Genomic DNA, 15,527 nt, shown 5'->3' with positions numbered 1-15,527 from the left:
TACAAGAACCACACTATTAGTATGCATGTTGTGGGTTTGGTGTGTCTGTTATGGATGTAATTCATGCAAGCAGGTTGCATAACTAGTCTCTGCCCAGTTCTGATTCATTCACCTACCAGTGGGCTGGATTGGTCTAGACAGAATACTTTTTTTTTTTTTTTTTCTGAGATATTGGATAAGAGACATCATTTCCTATTTATTGTAGAGCTGTGTGTGATGAAAGCCAGCCACTGAAAGCGAACTGTTCAATTTCATAAGTTGGCTTTTGCTCTTTTCCAACTGGCATTCTACTGAGTTTGCATAAGTGGCTTCTTTTTTAACAGTATGTGCTTTCATTAAAACACAAGAGTCTTGTATTTCAAGACTGCTGGACAATATCAAAAAAATAAAAAACAGCTGTTTGTGATAATTGTAGTCAAATACCTTGATAACATGAACCAGTGTTTGTGGTTGTGGAGGAGGGAAGTATGGGGAAGTATCAACGCTTGATTGATAAAAGTGTATTTACTAGCGGCGCCAGCGTCTCCCCCCTTTCAATACTGTCTTTGTCACTATCCAATAAAGGCATAAAAAAGCTAAAAGAAAAAAAGGTTTATTTACTAGCATTGCAAACTCAAAGCATGTTGTAACACTTAACACTAATAACAGTGAAATGAGTCACGATTGCACACACTGTCTGGAATCCAGTAAGATTTGTTCCCACCTGGATTTTTGTTTTAATCTTTCATATTTTAATCTAAGGTTTTTCAAGTATTTTTGGATGATGGGAAACAAGGGGGGGAGAGAGAGATGTGGAATGACATGCAACAAAAGAATGTGTATCTTGCCATTTTGGATGATGATGTTTGCACAGGCGGTGGCTCCTAGTGGTCAAACAACCCTCTTTTGCCTTTTGACGGATGCAAACAAATGCAGAAAATCTAACCTGTTCCGAGACTTTAATGACAGACTAAAGTTTCGGAGCCAGTGTGTAAACGGGATTGATATGTGAGGTCATATTTATTTTTAAAAATGCAACAATTTTGGATAAAACATACAGACTTGATATGCAAAGGCCTTAAGCTTCGGATGCTTAAGTTCATGATCAGCGCCTTAACCCCTAAGCCACCAGGGTCCTCCTATTCTGAAGTTATTTAACATTGACATCACATCATGGAGAGCTGGCATTGAAACTGTCTTTTAAAGATACTAATTGCATTGCACCAATCCAACCCAGTCTAATCATCTAGAAAATGTAAGTTCAGGATGATGTTAGATAACTGTGGGATGTCTAGATAGGGATTTTTAGACCACATGGCAGGTTGTTAAAGTACTTTGGTGACGATATGACTTCCCATAGAGTTAATCCATAACTATTTCTCCAAGACACAACATTACTGAAGAATTCAATTAAACCTCTGAGAGGTGATAACTTAGTTATTTAACTATACCAACCACATAACACATCCTACTCCTCATACATCTTCTCAGGCAATGGAGATAAAATGTACTGTTTATAGTTTTATTCTTATTGCCCCAGAAAGTTGGTAGTTGTTACGGGTGTCAAAATGAGTGTTGTTCCTTCCCGCATTTTTCCCTTCCCCGCTGAAATTCAGTATTTGTTGTTTCAGTCGTTTCGGTCACAATGGCTCACTCTCTGTGCGGTGATTTTGTTGAATAGTTATAGATAAGATGTGTTGAAAGAAGAGAGATATTTTGAATCTTTTAAAGTCAGTTAAATGTGTTTCTCATGTTTGTTTTAGTTTTTTTTTCCACATCTCTTTTTTTCACTTAGTCTTGAACTTTCTAGCTCTCTCACTTAATACTGTTTGAATATGTTTGGTAAGTAAATAATGATTGGTGCGTCTGTGTTCTCTCTGTTTCTCTGCCAGGGCCTGCAAGTGGATAACTATGCCACAGATACATGTCAGGACCAATCGGGGCACACACATGGCCTTGTAAGCTGCGACTGTGAACCGTACTATCAAGGAAATTCCTCAGTCCTCCAGGGTGACCTCCGTGGGTTCTCTATCTGGCGGTTTGTACAGCTGCACAAGCTTCTGTTTCTACAACACACAGAGCTCACTCTGTATGGACATGTTGTCTTAGTCACTCAAGAGGTCACTGGAAGCTGAAGGTATTATTCGCCCCAGCAGCAGCAGCAGCACAGGCCTATGACCATGATGGCACACTGAAATAGAAAAAGAAGCTTTGGACTGTTGAGTAGCATGACCTGAAGCAGATCTCTCTCATCATCAAAGTAAGTATTTTGAACTTAACTAAAATACCGAAGGTTTGATATCGATGATGATGTTTTGTAGCTCAATCAGTCACTCATCCAGTTAATCAATCACAAGGTGAAGCTGCAAGAGAGAGATGTGCTTGAATGCCCCCTAGTTTCATTCAGGGAAAACTCACCATCATTAGTCATCTTCTAGACCATCTGAGTTATAAACATGACAGTGCTGTCACCTTGCACAATATATGGGTTTGGAAGTCTGCAAATTTCATTTCCTCTGCAAATTTCATTTCCTCTTGCTGCTCTATGGAGCCACTAATTGAGATGGAAGACGCCGCTTCTCAAATGTCAGGGATTAAGAGAGTCTTAGAGAAATGTATTTGACTGATACATGCACCAATTTTAGATAAAAAAAGATAAAAAAACAAATTTGGAAGTTTTTCTAAATGCTGTTAGGTTAGATTTCTCCTGCTTAAAGGGGACCTTTTATGCCTTTGTGCTTTTTTTCCTTTCCTTTAGTGAGTTATATAGTTTAGGGGGGGAGTAGAAACCCCAAATACCAGTATAATAGGTCCTCTTTAACTGCCATCAACAGCAACGTGTTCCTTATTTTCAGGGCTGCAGCTACACAAAGGATAAAGCAGGACGCTCCAGGGAGACGCGATGGCTACTGAAGAAAATCAGACACAGGTCGGGGCTGTAGTCGTGGCTCAGCGGGCTTCGCCTCCATCCGCCGGGAGCCGACCCAACAGAGAAGCCAGACCCGCAAATGACAGCCAGGAAGCGTGGCGATACTCTGACCAATTGTGGCACTCGAAACAGCGGAGCAGCCCTTCCCTCCTCTTCTATAGGAAGCTGTCGTGTGACAGTGGGAAAGGGACAATTTTGGACGAGGAATACGAGTGTTTGGATTACAGATCAAAACTCTCAAGTGCCGCAGAGAAACTTTATCCGGAGCTGTCGGCTGGCAGGAGAATTGAAGGAATAACTAACACCGTTACTGCGATACCTGGGAGAGGTTCAGAGGGATCTCCGTGCCAGCTGGACAACCCTGGAGAGGGTGTGGATGCAGGCCGAAACAGAACTGGCAGCACCCGCTGCTCCTGCACCCTGTCTAGCCTTTACATGAGTCCAAACATGTATTGTTGCCACAGCCCTGGATTCAGCCCGAGCCCCAAATCCAGCCCCCTTCAAACTCCCAGTCCCTGCCCAAGTCCCTCTCTAGCCAACCAGCGACACCTCCGTCGCAGCAGCCTGCCTGTGTCTGGGCTTGCTTTCCACAAGGTAATAAAGAAGGAAGTTGATAGTCTTGGTATCTGCAAATTATATAAATTTAGCTGCTACACCAAAGATGTGTTAGGTGTTCTCTGTTGCTTGTTTTTAGCGCAAGATGAGAAAAATAAACATCACAATGTTTAGACTGTAAATGAAATGCCTCGATAGTTCGAGGCACTGCTGTAAAGAAACATCATTAAGACTATTTTAATTTGTCCTGTTTTCTGCATCTAGACATCACGCTGCCGCTCGTCTGGGTACAGTCCATCCAGTGAGCCGAGCTCTTTGGCGTCATCTCCCAGTAGTTCCCCCGTTACCAACCACCGCCAGCATCACCAGAACGGAAGCGTCCACCGGCACCGTCTCAACATCTACTCGAGTTTAGAGGGGCTCAACAGAAAGCCCAGGGTTAACAAATGCTCCCTGGAGAAAGTGTTTCTGAGACGAGCATCTCTCGAAACCGTGAGGAGAACCCTGAGGAACGACGAGAGGTTATCATCAGGAGCGACCAGGAACAGCAGCAGCGATGAGGGGGATGGAGAGGGTCTCCTGGATAACGCCGAGTTTATGAGGAACCGTAAAGAGCGCTCCACTGTCCTGGTGAGGCGCTTCTTCAAGAACAATCAAAAGGTATTTACATGCAAAATTCCTTTTCTGTTGGTGTTATATAGAATTTGTTTCTTGAACCAATGTGTTCAGTTGATATGTTGAACATTTTTATTTTATGTTTATTTGTTTCATTGATTTATTACAGTAAATATATTACATTTTGGTCCTTTTAATATGGCGTTATACAGAAAAATACACCAATGTTCCATTCTACGGTTGACAAAATGATCAATGTGGAAACCCGAATCGGAGACGCAGCATGATATATTGAATCTAACATTCACAAAGAAGATGAACTTGCATGCATATATAAAACATCTCCATAATCAATTGCTGATAAAAGTGTTGCTTGAAAGAAAAACAGCATTATTTCCCAATAGCGATGGCTTTATATTTCTGTGAGGCATTGGAGCGTTGACTTTTCAGGATGTTTGGGATCGGGCCTTTGTTGGCGACTCTATAATTTGTTAATTTATAGTTTGCTAAACAAAACAACGAGACATGCTGAAATACCTTTCTTTTTCCTTTCCGTAAGATGACCAAGTCGGTGTGTACTGGAACCAGAGCGATTGTGAAGACGCTGCCGTCAGGACACATCTCAGATGAGGTCTGGGAAGTGGTTGATAATCACATGATGTGGCAACCCAGCAAGGAGGATATGTGGCCGATCGCGATGCGCGGTATGGAAGAAGAAGTCAGAGTCTGCAGGGAGATGCTACGTTTTGTTGGAGTTAAGCTACAGCGGGTAAGAGATTGAATACGCAGACTCACAGATTTCATATCAATTTTACAATACAAATGCGTAATAGAAGCATTCTGAACTTAAAGGAGTAAAATGAGCTTGTTGAAAACGTCGATTTCAGGACAGCAATGCAGCGAACTTCTCAAGTCTAGTTTATTTTTCACACCCAGGCTGTAACTGTTAACACGTTCCCAATGAAAAAGTCTGCAGTGTTAATCAACATGTTTTCCATAATCCTCCTAAGCCAAGGGGTTATTAATATAGGTTGCCTTTTTTTTAAGAGGTTAGGAAATATGTTGTTGCAGTGGTATTCTATCTTTATGGTTTCATGACCTTACATCACTGACGTTTCGCCTCGAGCCGTAACGTGCTTATTCTTTAAGTGCTTTTAAAATGATGTGGATTTTCCAAACTTGATAAGGCATTGGGTTTAATGTGTGGTTTTGCTTTTCCAGCTCTCTTTTCTTCGCTGTAAGAAAAAAAGTGCAAAACTGCCGCTGTGGCACAAGAGTATTTATGACTTGATTGATTCTTGCTTCAATGGATGAAAATTGTTCTTGGCGTTTGTTTCTTCTGTTTGGGTTGAAATGTTTTGCCTGTTATGGCTGGAAGATGAATAATTTATTAAAGGAATATGTTAATAGACCAACACACACACACATCCCAAAGACACATTCACACAAGGCTCTTTGTTCGGGGGTAGGCCCCCGCTGCGGAAAAATGATTTATTCTCTGTTAGTTCTGCTCGCCGTATTACTGACAGACTGAATGACTGAGCCTTCTGTGTGTGCGTGCGTGTTTGTGCGTGTCTGTGTAAATGGACTGAGCAGAGTTGGCATCTGCATTAAAGTTATAGCCATGGAAATTGCCGGAGAGGAAGGTAAATGAGCAAGACAGAGTGAGAAGAGATGGAGGATGGAGTGGGGGAAAAGAGACGGGAGTGAGACAGAGAGGAGACCCAGGACATTTGCTGTGTTATTATCGAGTTTCCAAGCTAGAGAGTGTTTTTTTTTACAAACATGAAAAATCTCACAGGAGCTGTTCGGCTCGAGCAAACCTTGGCTGCCACAATTCAGAAAATATACAGCTCCCTTTCAATAGAAGGCATTTTTTGTCTGTCGTAAGTCATGCTTTTTCCAGTCTGAGAGGTGCAAACATGAGAATCTGTGAAGGCTGGGATTCAGCAGCATCACACAGGATACTCTCCTGTTGTTATCTTCTCACTCCACTTCCTGTAAAAACTCAAAACACATGGAGACAGAAATGCCTTGAAGACGCATACAACCATGGGGTTACACAAGATCAAGTTTATTATATTGTAATGCCAAGTATATAATTGTATTTCTATAAAAACTGGCATGGCCATTTACAAAGGGGTCTCTTGACCTCTGACCTCAAGATACGTGAATGAAAACTCTGAGATGAACAGATTGAAAACTGTATCTTATTAGATAAAACAGACAAATTGCATAATTTGCAGTTGAAAAAAGAATAAATCGTAATATATCTTATCACAATACTCAGCATATCGCAAAATGTTTGCAATAAGATCGTAGCGTGATTTAAGTATCGTGATGAGTTTGTCTACGTGGGCACTTGACTGTGCATGTTACGTTTTTATGATGGGATTCTGACGCGTTATTTACATGTCTGTGCAATGCATGGATATGTATTCATGTTTTTTTATGTGTTCATGCATAGCCACAACAGAGCCAAGTACCGTCTAAAGTTTATCATGTGTGGAAGGGGAGGCGTGTACACTCCGGGCATTCAAACACACACTCATGTGCATGCGGCAGTGTGGTTTCTGACTTTGCCAAAGTGTTTTTATGAGTCCTTTGTGGTCGTAGAAATACGGGCTGAGTTAAGTCCAGGCAGAGCTGCTTTAATAATGAGCCTATTGAAAACGGGGGGAGTTGCCAGCACTTCCCTTGTCAAAACACCATCTGAGCTGCTCCTGTAAGGGGTCACCAGAGAAACTCTGAGAACGCTGAGCAGCAGTGAATAAGTAAGAGTTGTAGCAGGGCTGTCATCAGGATCATAAAAAAGTAGGAATAAAGTAGGAATGCATCCCATTACAAACAAATGGGAGTCATAAACGTGCAGTCGCAAAGAAACTTTCTATAGCTTTCTGTTTTATTAGATGGCATACGGCAGATACAGATGTAACAATGGAACTGAGTCAAAAACAACATTGTAAATTTATTGCATAGTTGCGAAAAACAAAACACTGTTTCTGTGTGTCTTTACTCCCCTCTGTCTTTTACACAACCACACTTTATGGTACACAGGACCCCTGTATGTGGCATGTATGCGCCTGACTCTGCAGTAATCACGTTGAGGAGTTTTCTCGAGGTATCCTGTGGACCTGTGTGTTTATTGCTACAACTAATGAAGCGAGCCAAAGAACACAGGATTATATGAAGGAGGGATTGGAGCAGGGCAGCACGGAGAGAGAGGGGGAGAGGGAAGGGTAACACACTAGCTGAGAAAGAGCGAGAAAATGAGATTTTAACAGTGGAAAAAGAAGAAAATGTACCATGGAAGAAAAGTGAGAAACTAGGTGGGGGGGAATCAGGCAGGGACTATTTGAGAGAGAATAGGGAGAGTGAGAGAGTGGAAACAAAAAGGAGGTTTAGACCAAGACAAAGCCATGAAACGTATGTTTTATATAGGTTTTTAGTTCATAATGGAAAATGAACATGATGGAAAATATTGTGAATGGGAGGGGGGGGGGGGGAACGACTTTTGCATTCTCTCACAAGAGTTTAGCAGTAAAAAATGCAAAAATATATTGGCAGTGTTCTTATTGAACTTTGTTAAAACTGTCATACCGCTAAATGTCAGGGAATTGTAACATAAAATAAGGAAGTGTTTCATTACTTTGTGCAGGTTTAACACACACACCTGGCATAGGGATCAAACAGTCTTCTTAAGCCAGAAGCATTTTATTGTTTGCCTTTTGTGGAGTTTACCAATTAGAGCCCTGCTGAGTCCTTTCATTTAACTCCAAGTGGTGTCAGGCTAAGTGCTAAGTGACCATGTTGCACACAAACACACACGGGCAGGCAAAGACATGGACTACACCCTTTTGACCATAGCAATTTGGGCTGATAGACAGATGCTGTAAATATATCGTCTTCCCATTACTGAGGATGCAAGCAGCCTTCGGGGACAGGAACACGTTCTTCTTTCTAGGGACGATCTGTGCTTTCCTGTTTCCCCTCAGCGTGTCTTCTCATAACTGGGCTTAAAGCCAGAATATTGACCGTTCACATCCAGGAATATCTGTACTGGAAATGTGAATCAAAAATATCTCTTACTGAAATTCTCCTTGGAGTTGCAGTTGACTTCTTCCCATAGATTTTGATATAGACAGACTTTTGTCCTGGAGATGTTGGACACAGTTGTTCATCGTTTGCACTGTATATCCAATAGAGTTTCATGCCCATTTGTGCTTTGGAGGCGCTCCGGTCAGTCACCCGAAATACTTTGAACTCATCTCACTTTCAAAACGTTATAAATTTGACCACATTTAATTTTCCAACATTCAGTTTTCAAGTTTGCATGACCACATGTTCATTATCACTTTATCTCCTTTGCAAACTGCATGTTTCTGGTAATTCGTGATGCATATTGCTGCATTTTACACATGAATTGACTCACTTAAATACTTTGTTGCATGCTACCTTTTACCTACATATCTGTAAAATTCCATTGAAATAGGGCTTTAAGATTGGCTGTTAATCACATGGGAGGTCATCTGTTATCACGTCATGCCGTTACTTTTCATGACTTCTTGTCTCCATTTAAAAGCACAGATCACCAAAAATAGTGTCTGCTAGGTTTGATTAAAAAAAACAACAGTCCTGACTGTATACATAATTTCCTGTCTGGGTGGATTGATAGAGGGAGAGACAGAGACAGGAGACACACACACTTGCCATTGTTGCTCACCCAATCTCCCATGTGGTTGCCTTGCTGTTGGTGATAATAACAGCCACATACACACACATATCTCTATTCCTCTTTCTTTTTTCCTTTCAGTTTGAACAAATATAGATTGCTTTTCATCTTTTAAGTAGCAAAGAGCACTCTGTTTATTGAAGAGCTTGGTGTGTTAAATGTTGTTGATACTAAAAGTGAAATCTCAGAGTGCCTCTTGAGTCCGTGGTTGCAGTTGATTAAAGGGGAGTACCGGCTACCCAAATATCAAAGTAAGCTAAATTTCTGCCTTTCTCCGTAGCCAAAGACACAATTTGATTTAGTCCCAAACCCAGTCTGTGGTTATTCCTCCATATACGAATGAACTGAGAATAAAGAATTAAATCAAATTTGACAATCATTTATATTGTGGCTTATGTCAGTATGACTTGCAGAGTTGTAATGCTCATTGACTACGTTTACATACTCACCAATATCCCACTATTATTCAGAATATGACAATATTCTGAATTTGATACAGGTCATGTAAACAGCATACTCTGTTTAGATATTCTGAATTAGACCTTTTCAGATTAGGACGTGGGATATACCGATACTATTTGGGTTTTAGGAGCATTCTTTGGACGTGTATACAGCACATTCAGAATATGCATCTCAATATGGGCTTTTGCGGCAGTTAGCGACACAAGGCCTTGACCTCTGTGCGTTGTACACAAACCAACTGGCCGACAGTTTGCAGAGATGCATGCCCAAAAGAAAAGCCCACATTTGTAGTCGGAAAGAGAAACACGCCTACTTCTAAACATTATGAAAGACTTGGATATCAACAGGTTTTTGGATATGCACAAATATTGCAACGGTTAAATGAATCAAACAGGGAGGCTATGTTTGCACGGTCAAGCAAGTCCGCCACCGGTTACGTTAATCGGCGTAATCACGGCTGCATGTAAACAGGAATATCAGTGGAATATTCATTTTCATTAGCCATGTAAACAGCTTAGTAGGAGTATTGTATTTTTCGTAATACGGGCAAAAAACAATATTTTGTGCATGTAACGTAGTCACTGATGATGTCCAGCTTTGGGACAAGCTTATTTCTGTTCACCAAATATTAACTTGGCTCTCCCAAACAATAAGATACAGCCTTTGACATATGGGAATTGTTGTAAACTAATTTTTGTTTGCACCGTTGAAAGCTATATTTTACCTCAAGCCGTTTGCCAGTTAAATATCCACGCCTGTAAAATGGGTCGATATGTTTGAAGACCAGTTCTTTATGAGCTCAGGTAATAACTTTAGCAAACAGGTTACCAATTACTGCTCATTTCAAAGCAAACGTTTTAAGATAAAATGTCCGGCAAATATCCGGTTCTAAGACATCCATTTCATGCAATGTTGTCATGAGGCAACATTGCATTGATTGGCTTTCCAGTTCATTGCTTCAGTAAATAGACTGGTTCGCTTCTTTTTTGAGGTCATCAGACAGTCGGCGTCAAGTGTATATTTGCATGGCATAAAAACACATACTGTACTGTATGCACATCAAAGTCCTTTTCCTTCTTGTTACGACTCTATTGAATGGATCTGAGAGTCACTGGCCTACAATGTGAGATGGTAATTAGTGCGCACACACACACACACACAGTGTTGAACAGTGCCCTGCTGATTAGGTCAGGGCAACTAAAAAGGTCGAAGTGAATGAAATTATAATCACAATTTGAGCTATTGGAAATTAACAAATGGCTTCATACCCAAGTCCCTGTAAACCTGGGAACACAGAGAATTTTTTAAATGTAGGATTATGAGAGAACCCGCACACATAATGAGTGTTTTCTTGCCTCTTTCAGTTGTTAAAGCACACACACCACATATTTTGACAAACTGCCCCAACCGAACTCTGAGAGGCTTTCAACCAGCTGCTTGCTGTGTGAACACACTGTAATGCACTCAGGAAAAACAGTTTGGATGTCAAAGGTAAAAGGAAAAAAACATCTAGATGAAGCCGGGCTGTGAAAATTGGCTGAGCATGGCGTGTCAGGTGAACTGGAGTTGAGCAACATTGCAGCTTGCCAGTCTGGTGCAGGACACCTGCAATTATTTTTCGGTGTGTAATCAGAAAGGCGTGTATTTTTTTTTTTTTTTAATTAAGCAACTTTAAATTGGATCGTTGTTGTAGTACAGAATGTACCAGAGTAAAAGTACAGCTCTTATTTACTGCTGAACATGTTGATCATATTGAAAATATTTCATCCAAACTGTCCATCTGAGAGGCTCTCGCCAGATCGGTTTGAAGATTGAATCATTACAGGCCAACACACTACAAGATAAGTTGGAATCTTTATTGTAGAGCTGCCTCGTCTTAGTTGACTAATCGGTTGTTTTAGTCGACTAACATTTCTTTAGCTGATTAGTCAAATGACTTTTTTCCGATAGACTCATGAGCACATCTCTGGTAAGCACAAGATTTAAAGTGGTGTTTTTGTGTGATTCTTTGTGGAGAAACTGAGTTTCACAGATCTGTCGATTAAATCAACTAATCGGTTAGTCACAAAATCTTGTCGGTCGACTAAGAATTTCTTTGGTAGTTCTTGTTTGTTATTGGAGAGTGGCCCTCTGAGTGTTGGCTATGATTCCCCTCCAGTTAGTGGTTTGTACAACGAAAAGTAATAAGCTCAGCTAACCGGTTCATTGTCCTCCGATATGGTAAAATACCAAGATGTATTAAAGAACTCAAATTTTGTAGCATCTCCTCTCCGATTTTATTCAGTTTCTTTTATCAAAGAGCACAAACATTTGGCTAAAAAGCTATTATGATATCTAACTAGTACAATAAAAAACAACAGAATAAATCATTTTTTTAAAGAAACAATTAGCTACCTAAAATGAATCAGTAAGGGATAATGAATGGACAGTTTCAGTTCTGAATTATAATCATATTAACCCCCAACCAGACACTCACAAGCTTACCCTCCATGTATGTCACACTCATTTAACCTGGCGTCTATCACTCTTATGTTCTCTCTGTGTGTGTTGTGCCACTACAAAGGAATGTGCCGAGCCGGCCACTTTCTCTCCCAGCTGGGTGTTGCGGCTTAGCCTGAGATTAGTGTGCGTGTGTGTGTGTATGTGTGATACACACTTTTAAGTCAGATGTCCGCTCGCACAGAAAATGGGTATAGGACAGTGAATATCTAGCATAAGGAGTACTGTTAATGTACAGTGACAGTATCTTGAATGATGTGGCCTCTCCTCTCCAACACTGTTCATACGTTTGCTTGAATCTGCTGCACAGGAGCACACCATGTGGCGTCTGCTACTTGTTTTTGTTGAAACACATTCCATCCGTTTGCTTTTTGTGGGGTGACAGAAGGGTGTCAAAACTGCATGTGGGTGCGTTTTCACTTCATGGAGTTAAAATATGTGTGTGTGTGTTTGTTGGCTCAGGCCTCTCGCATCTCTGTGTGGTATATTGTGGGAAAGTTGCGCTGCTCCAGAAGCCGGAAAGAGTGTCCCTACAGAGATCCAGAGCCAAGGTTGTTAAACTATAGGTCAGGACCCGACGCACAAACAAACAGAGGAGAATTTTGACCCTGTGAGTTGAATGTCTGTGAAATAGAAACACTCCTGATCAATGTTACATAGCCTATATATGTCACTTTCTGGGTGATAACCTGGGAAATCATTATTATTACAACATGAACTTGGACCACATACAATATTGAGAAATGTAAACAAGCACACACACTTGAACATCCTGTCATGGGGACTATCTGACCTCTCCCAGTGTCATCACCGTCATATGACACAGCACATCTGCTACATGGCTGCTACATGTGTCATCCTTTGTTTCTGTGCTCCTTCCAGTGATGTAATCACATTTTTAGTATTAAAGATAACCCTTTAACACCGCTAACACCCACAGGGTTTGATTTAGTAAAGAGCATTTTGGAAGGAAATGGACCAACAATATTCCCCCCAAAAACGGATTAAATGAGAGCCCGAAGCAGTTGTGGGTCATGCTTTTATTGTTGCACTCAAAGAATAACACAATTGATACAAAAATAGCCTGTCACCTCCCTTTCCTAACGCTTTGACTCATAATTTAAGAGGTCGTCTAGAGGGGATTTAGCCAGATTTAAGTCCTTTATCTTACAGGATGTGGTACAGTAATAGATTTAATTGCATTTTCTGTTTTTTTTTTGGTGGATCATTAAATTACATCACCAAATACAAAGTCAAAGGAGCAGGGTATCGGACAAACTTATTACGAAAGTAGTGTTAAGTACAGTGGCCTTAGCTGAAAAGGCTCATCCGAGTAGTTTTGAATAACAAGTTTCAAGATATCTTTCAACCTTGCTGACCAGCATCTGGCCTCCTGACTGTTGTTGAGCAGGACACTGAATCTCCATCAACATCAACTAAGAATTAAATCAACAGTGTGCATTTACTCCTTAAACTTTGATCTGTATTGATTAGTATGACTTTAAAGATACTTTCCATTTACTTGTTCTGCCTTCCCTTTTTGATATAAAAAAGTATAATAGGTAAAAGTGAGAGAGCTGATGAAGTATGAAAAGTCATCCTTTGGTGCCATCTAGTGGATAATAGAATATCTCACGCTGCAGATGAACTTGGATTGCTAAATATTTTTGGTATGTGAACACATATGACTGCTGAAGCCTGAGTCATGATTTATGTTTCAGACATTCTTGGCATAGGAACTGTACTTCCCGTTGCTCTTTGATCTGGATGCTTGTGGTGTGTGTGTGTGTGTGTGTGTGTGTGTGTGTGTGTGTGTGTGTGTGTGTACTCTATTGTCATACTGTATGTAGGACTAGTCGTCTTTGTGATCCTTGTGTTATTGAAGCGGAAACAATTTGTCAAGTAATCCGTAATACGATAATAAAGAGTAGCTGTCTTCTCAAATGTATTGATTTCAAAATTTTACGTTATCATAAATTTAATATTTTTGGGATATTGTCGGACTTAACATGCAAATTAAAGTTGTCACCTAAGGCTCTTAGAAATGTTCCTATTTTCCAACATCTAAAGGATTGGTAAATTAATTGAATTAGTGTTCACGAGATTAATTGATTGCTACAATTAATGGTTATTTTCATTATAAATTAATCTGCTGATTATTTTCTCAATTAGTTGATTAACCATCTGGTCCATAAAAATAGTGAATAATGTCCATAAAACCTTCCTTAAGCCCAAGATTACATCTTAATGTTGTTTCTTTTGACCGACTAACAGTCCAAAAACCCAAAGATAATACATTTATCAACAGATAAGACAAAGAAAAAAAGCAAATCCTCACATATTTGACACCTTTACTTAAAAAATTACAGTTAAGAAATTATCAAAATATTTGCTAGGAATTATTTTCTGTTGATCTACTAAATGATGAATGGAACAATCATTCAGGCTCTATAATTGATGATTAAATGAATAATTAGCTGTGGCTGTAGTTATTTTCCTCACTTTTATCAGCTTTTGTTTGTAAAAATGCATACATTATTCCTTTTTTGGGAAATAAAAGCTTTAATCTAAATTCTATTTTTTTCCAACTAATAGAGGTGATGCTTCTTTTTTTTTTCTTTTTAACACTCATCAGTGCTTATATGCATATCCACCAGAGGGCAGCACACGTTTTGAAATAAACAGTGCATGTGCTGTTTTCACAAATTATCCTTACAAATATTGTGTTGCGGTATATAAGATCTGGGTTATATATAAGATCTGCGTTATAATAAGCCACTCGGAGGTGGTAAAGATAGAGATACTAGGCTGGTGTCTATGTTCAGTTCACCACATCTTACTGTATCATTGTCTTAATTCATATTGATCGGGGGACTTTGTGCCTTCTAAAGGCAATTAATGTAGTAAGTGTAGTATAATGCATGAATCTGACCTCTCATTACTGACTCAGGAGGCCAGTCTCATTAGCGGAGTATTGATCAAAGGAATGCAAAGCGAAGACGGAGGGCAGGCCAGCTGTTTGCTTTGTTCTGAACACCACTTTGATGTCAACTGGGCATGAAACTGATTCATTTTTCGCACCTGATTAGGCAGATTCAATAGGACTTAATGTATTCATTTAGACCTGGTGACTGTTGTGATTATGTGTGCGTTTATGTGTCAGGTTACGCTGCTATTACATAAAAATTACCTTTCAGTTTCTTCCTGTGAAGCTGTGTTATAGGATAAGTTGTGGTTTTTACCCACTCTATACTAGCGAGGCGATTCATAGTTGTTAAGGAAATTGTTTGTGACAGTGTCTGATGTGTCAACAGAGAGTGTGTTGATACATATAATACAAATAACATAGTTTGTTGCCGTAAACCGCAAGTGCTTGGGGCTACCATTGAGCGAGCTGGCTTAAACAGAAAAGCTGCAACACTGGTCTTTAATTGGAGGTTGGCATAGAAACGCTCACCGGAGCAAAGCTAATAACAAGGATCAAGTGGACCTACCTCAGTCTTTATTGGTTTAATGGCCCACAACGTCACCTGGCCCCATGAAAAGCCAAGCTGGAACGTGCGGCTTGTTTAGCCGTTATGACACCTTAAAGGCGATTTGGGCTCAGTGGGACTTAATTAGGCCTCCTGTTTTACTTCACTATTGCCATATTCTAGTGTTTTAGCCAGCAAATAACATACAGTAACAACATAATATCACATAGATACGTAGATGATATTAATACGAACGATCCTCATTGCAACATGCAGCATATGA

At 40.1% G+C, this 15,527-nt stretch overlaps 1 protein-coding gene across 8 annotated transcripts in view; it reads left to right on the top strand.

Annotated features, from left to right (window-relative positions):
- The window catches only part of plce1 (phospholipase C, epsilon 1), a 96,398-nt gene that overhangs the window by 16,393 nt on the left and 64,478 nt on the right, over positions 1-15,527 (top strand). For all 8 annotated transcript variants that reach the window (XM_037754320.1, XM_037754319.1, XM_037754318.1 and 5 more), the window contains exons 2-5: positions 1,872-2,239; positions 2,835-3,502; positions 3,728-4,123; positions 4,638-4,847. In XM_037754320.1, the coding sequence (XP_037610248.1) occupies positions 2,882-3,502; positions 3,728-4,123; positions 4,638-4,847 (1,227 nt within the window). In that variant the 5' untranslated portion in view covers positions 1,872-2,239; positions 2,835-2,881. The remainder of the gene's footprint in view (positions 1-1,871; positions 2,240-2,834; positions 3,503-3,727; positions 4,124-4,637; positions 4,848-15,527) is intronic.

The sequence above is a fragment of the Sebastes umbrosus genome, chromosome 20, assembly GCF_015220745.1.
Source record: "Sebastes umbrosus isolate fSebUmb1 chromosome 20, fSebUmb1.pri, whole genome shotgun sequence".
NCBI lineage: Eukaryota > Metazoa > Chordata > Actinopteri > Perciformes > Sebastidae > Sebastes > Sebastes umbrosus.
This window is presented reverse-complemented; position numbering and strand designations above follow the sequence as displayed.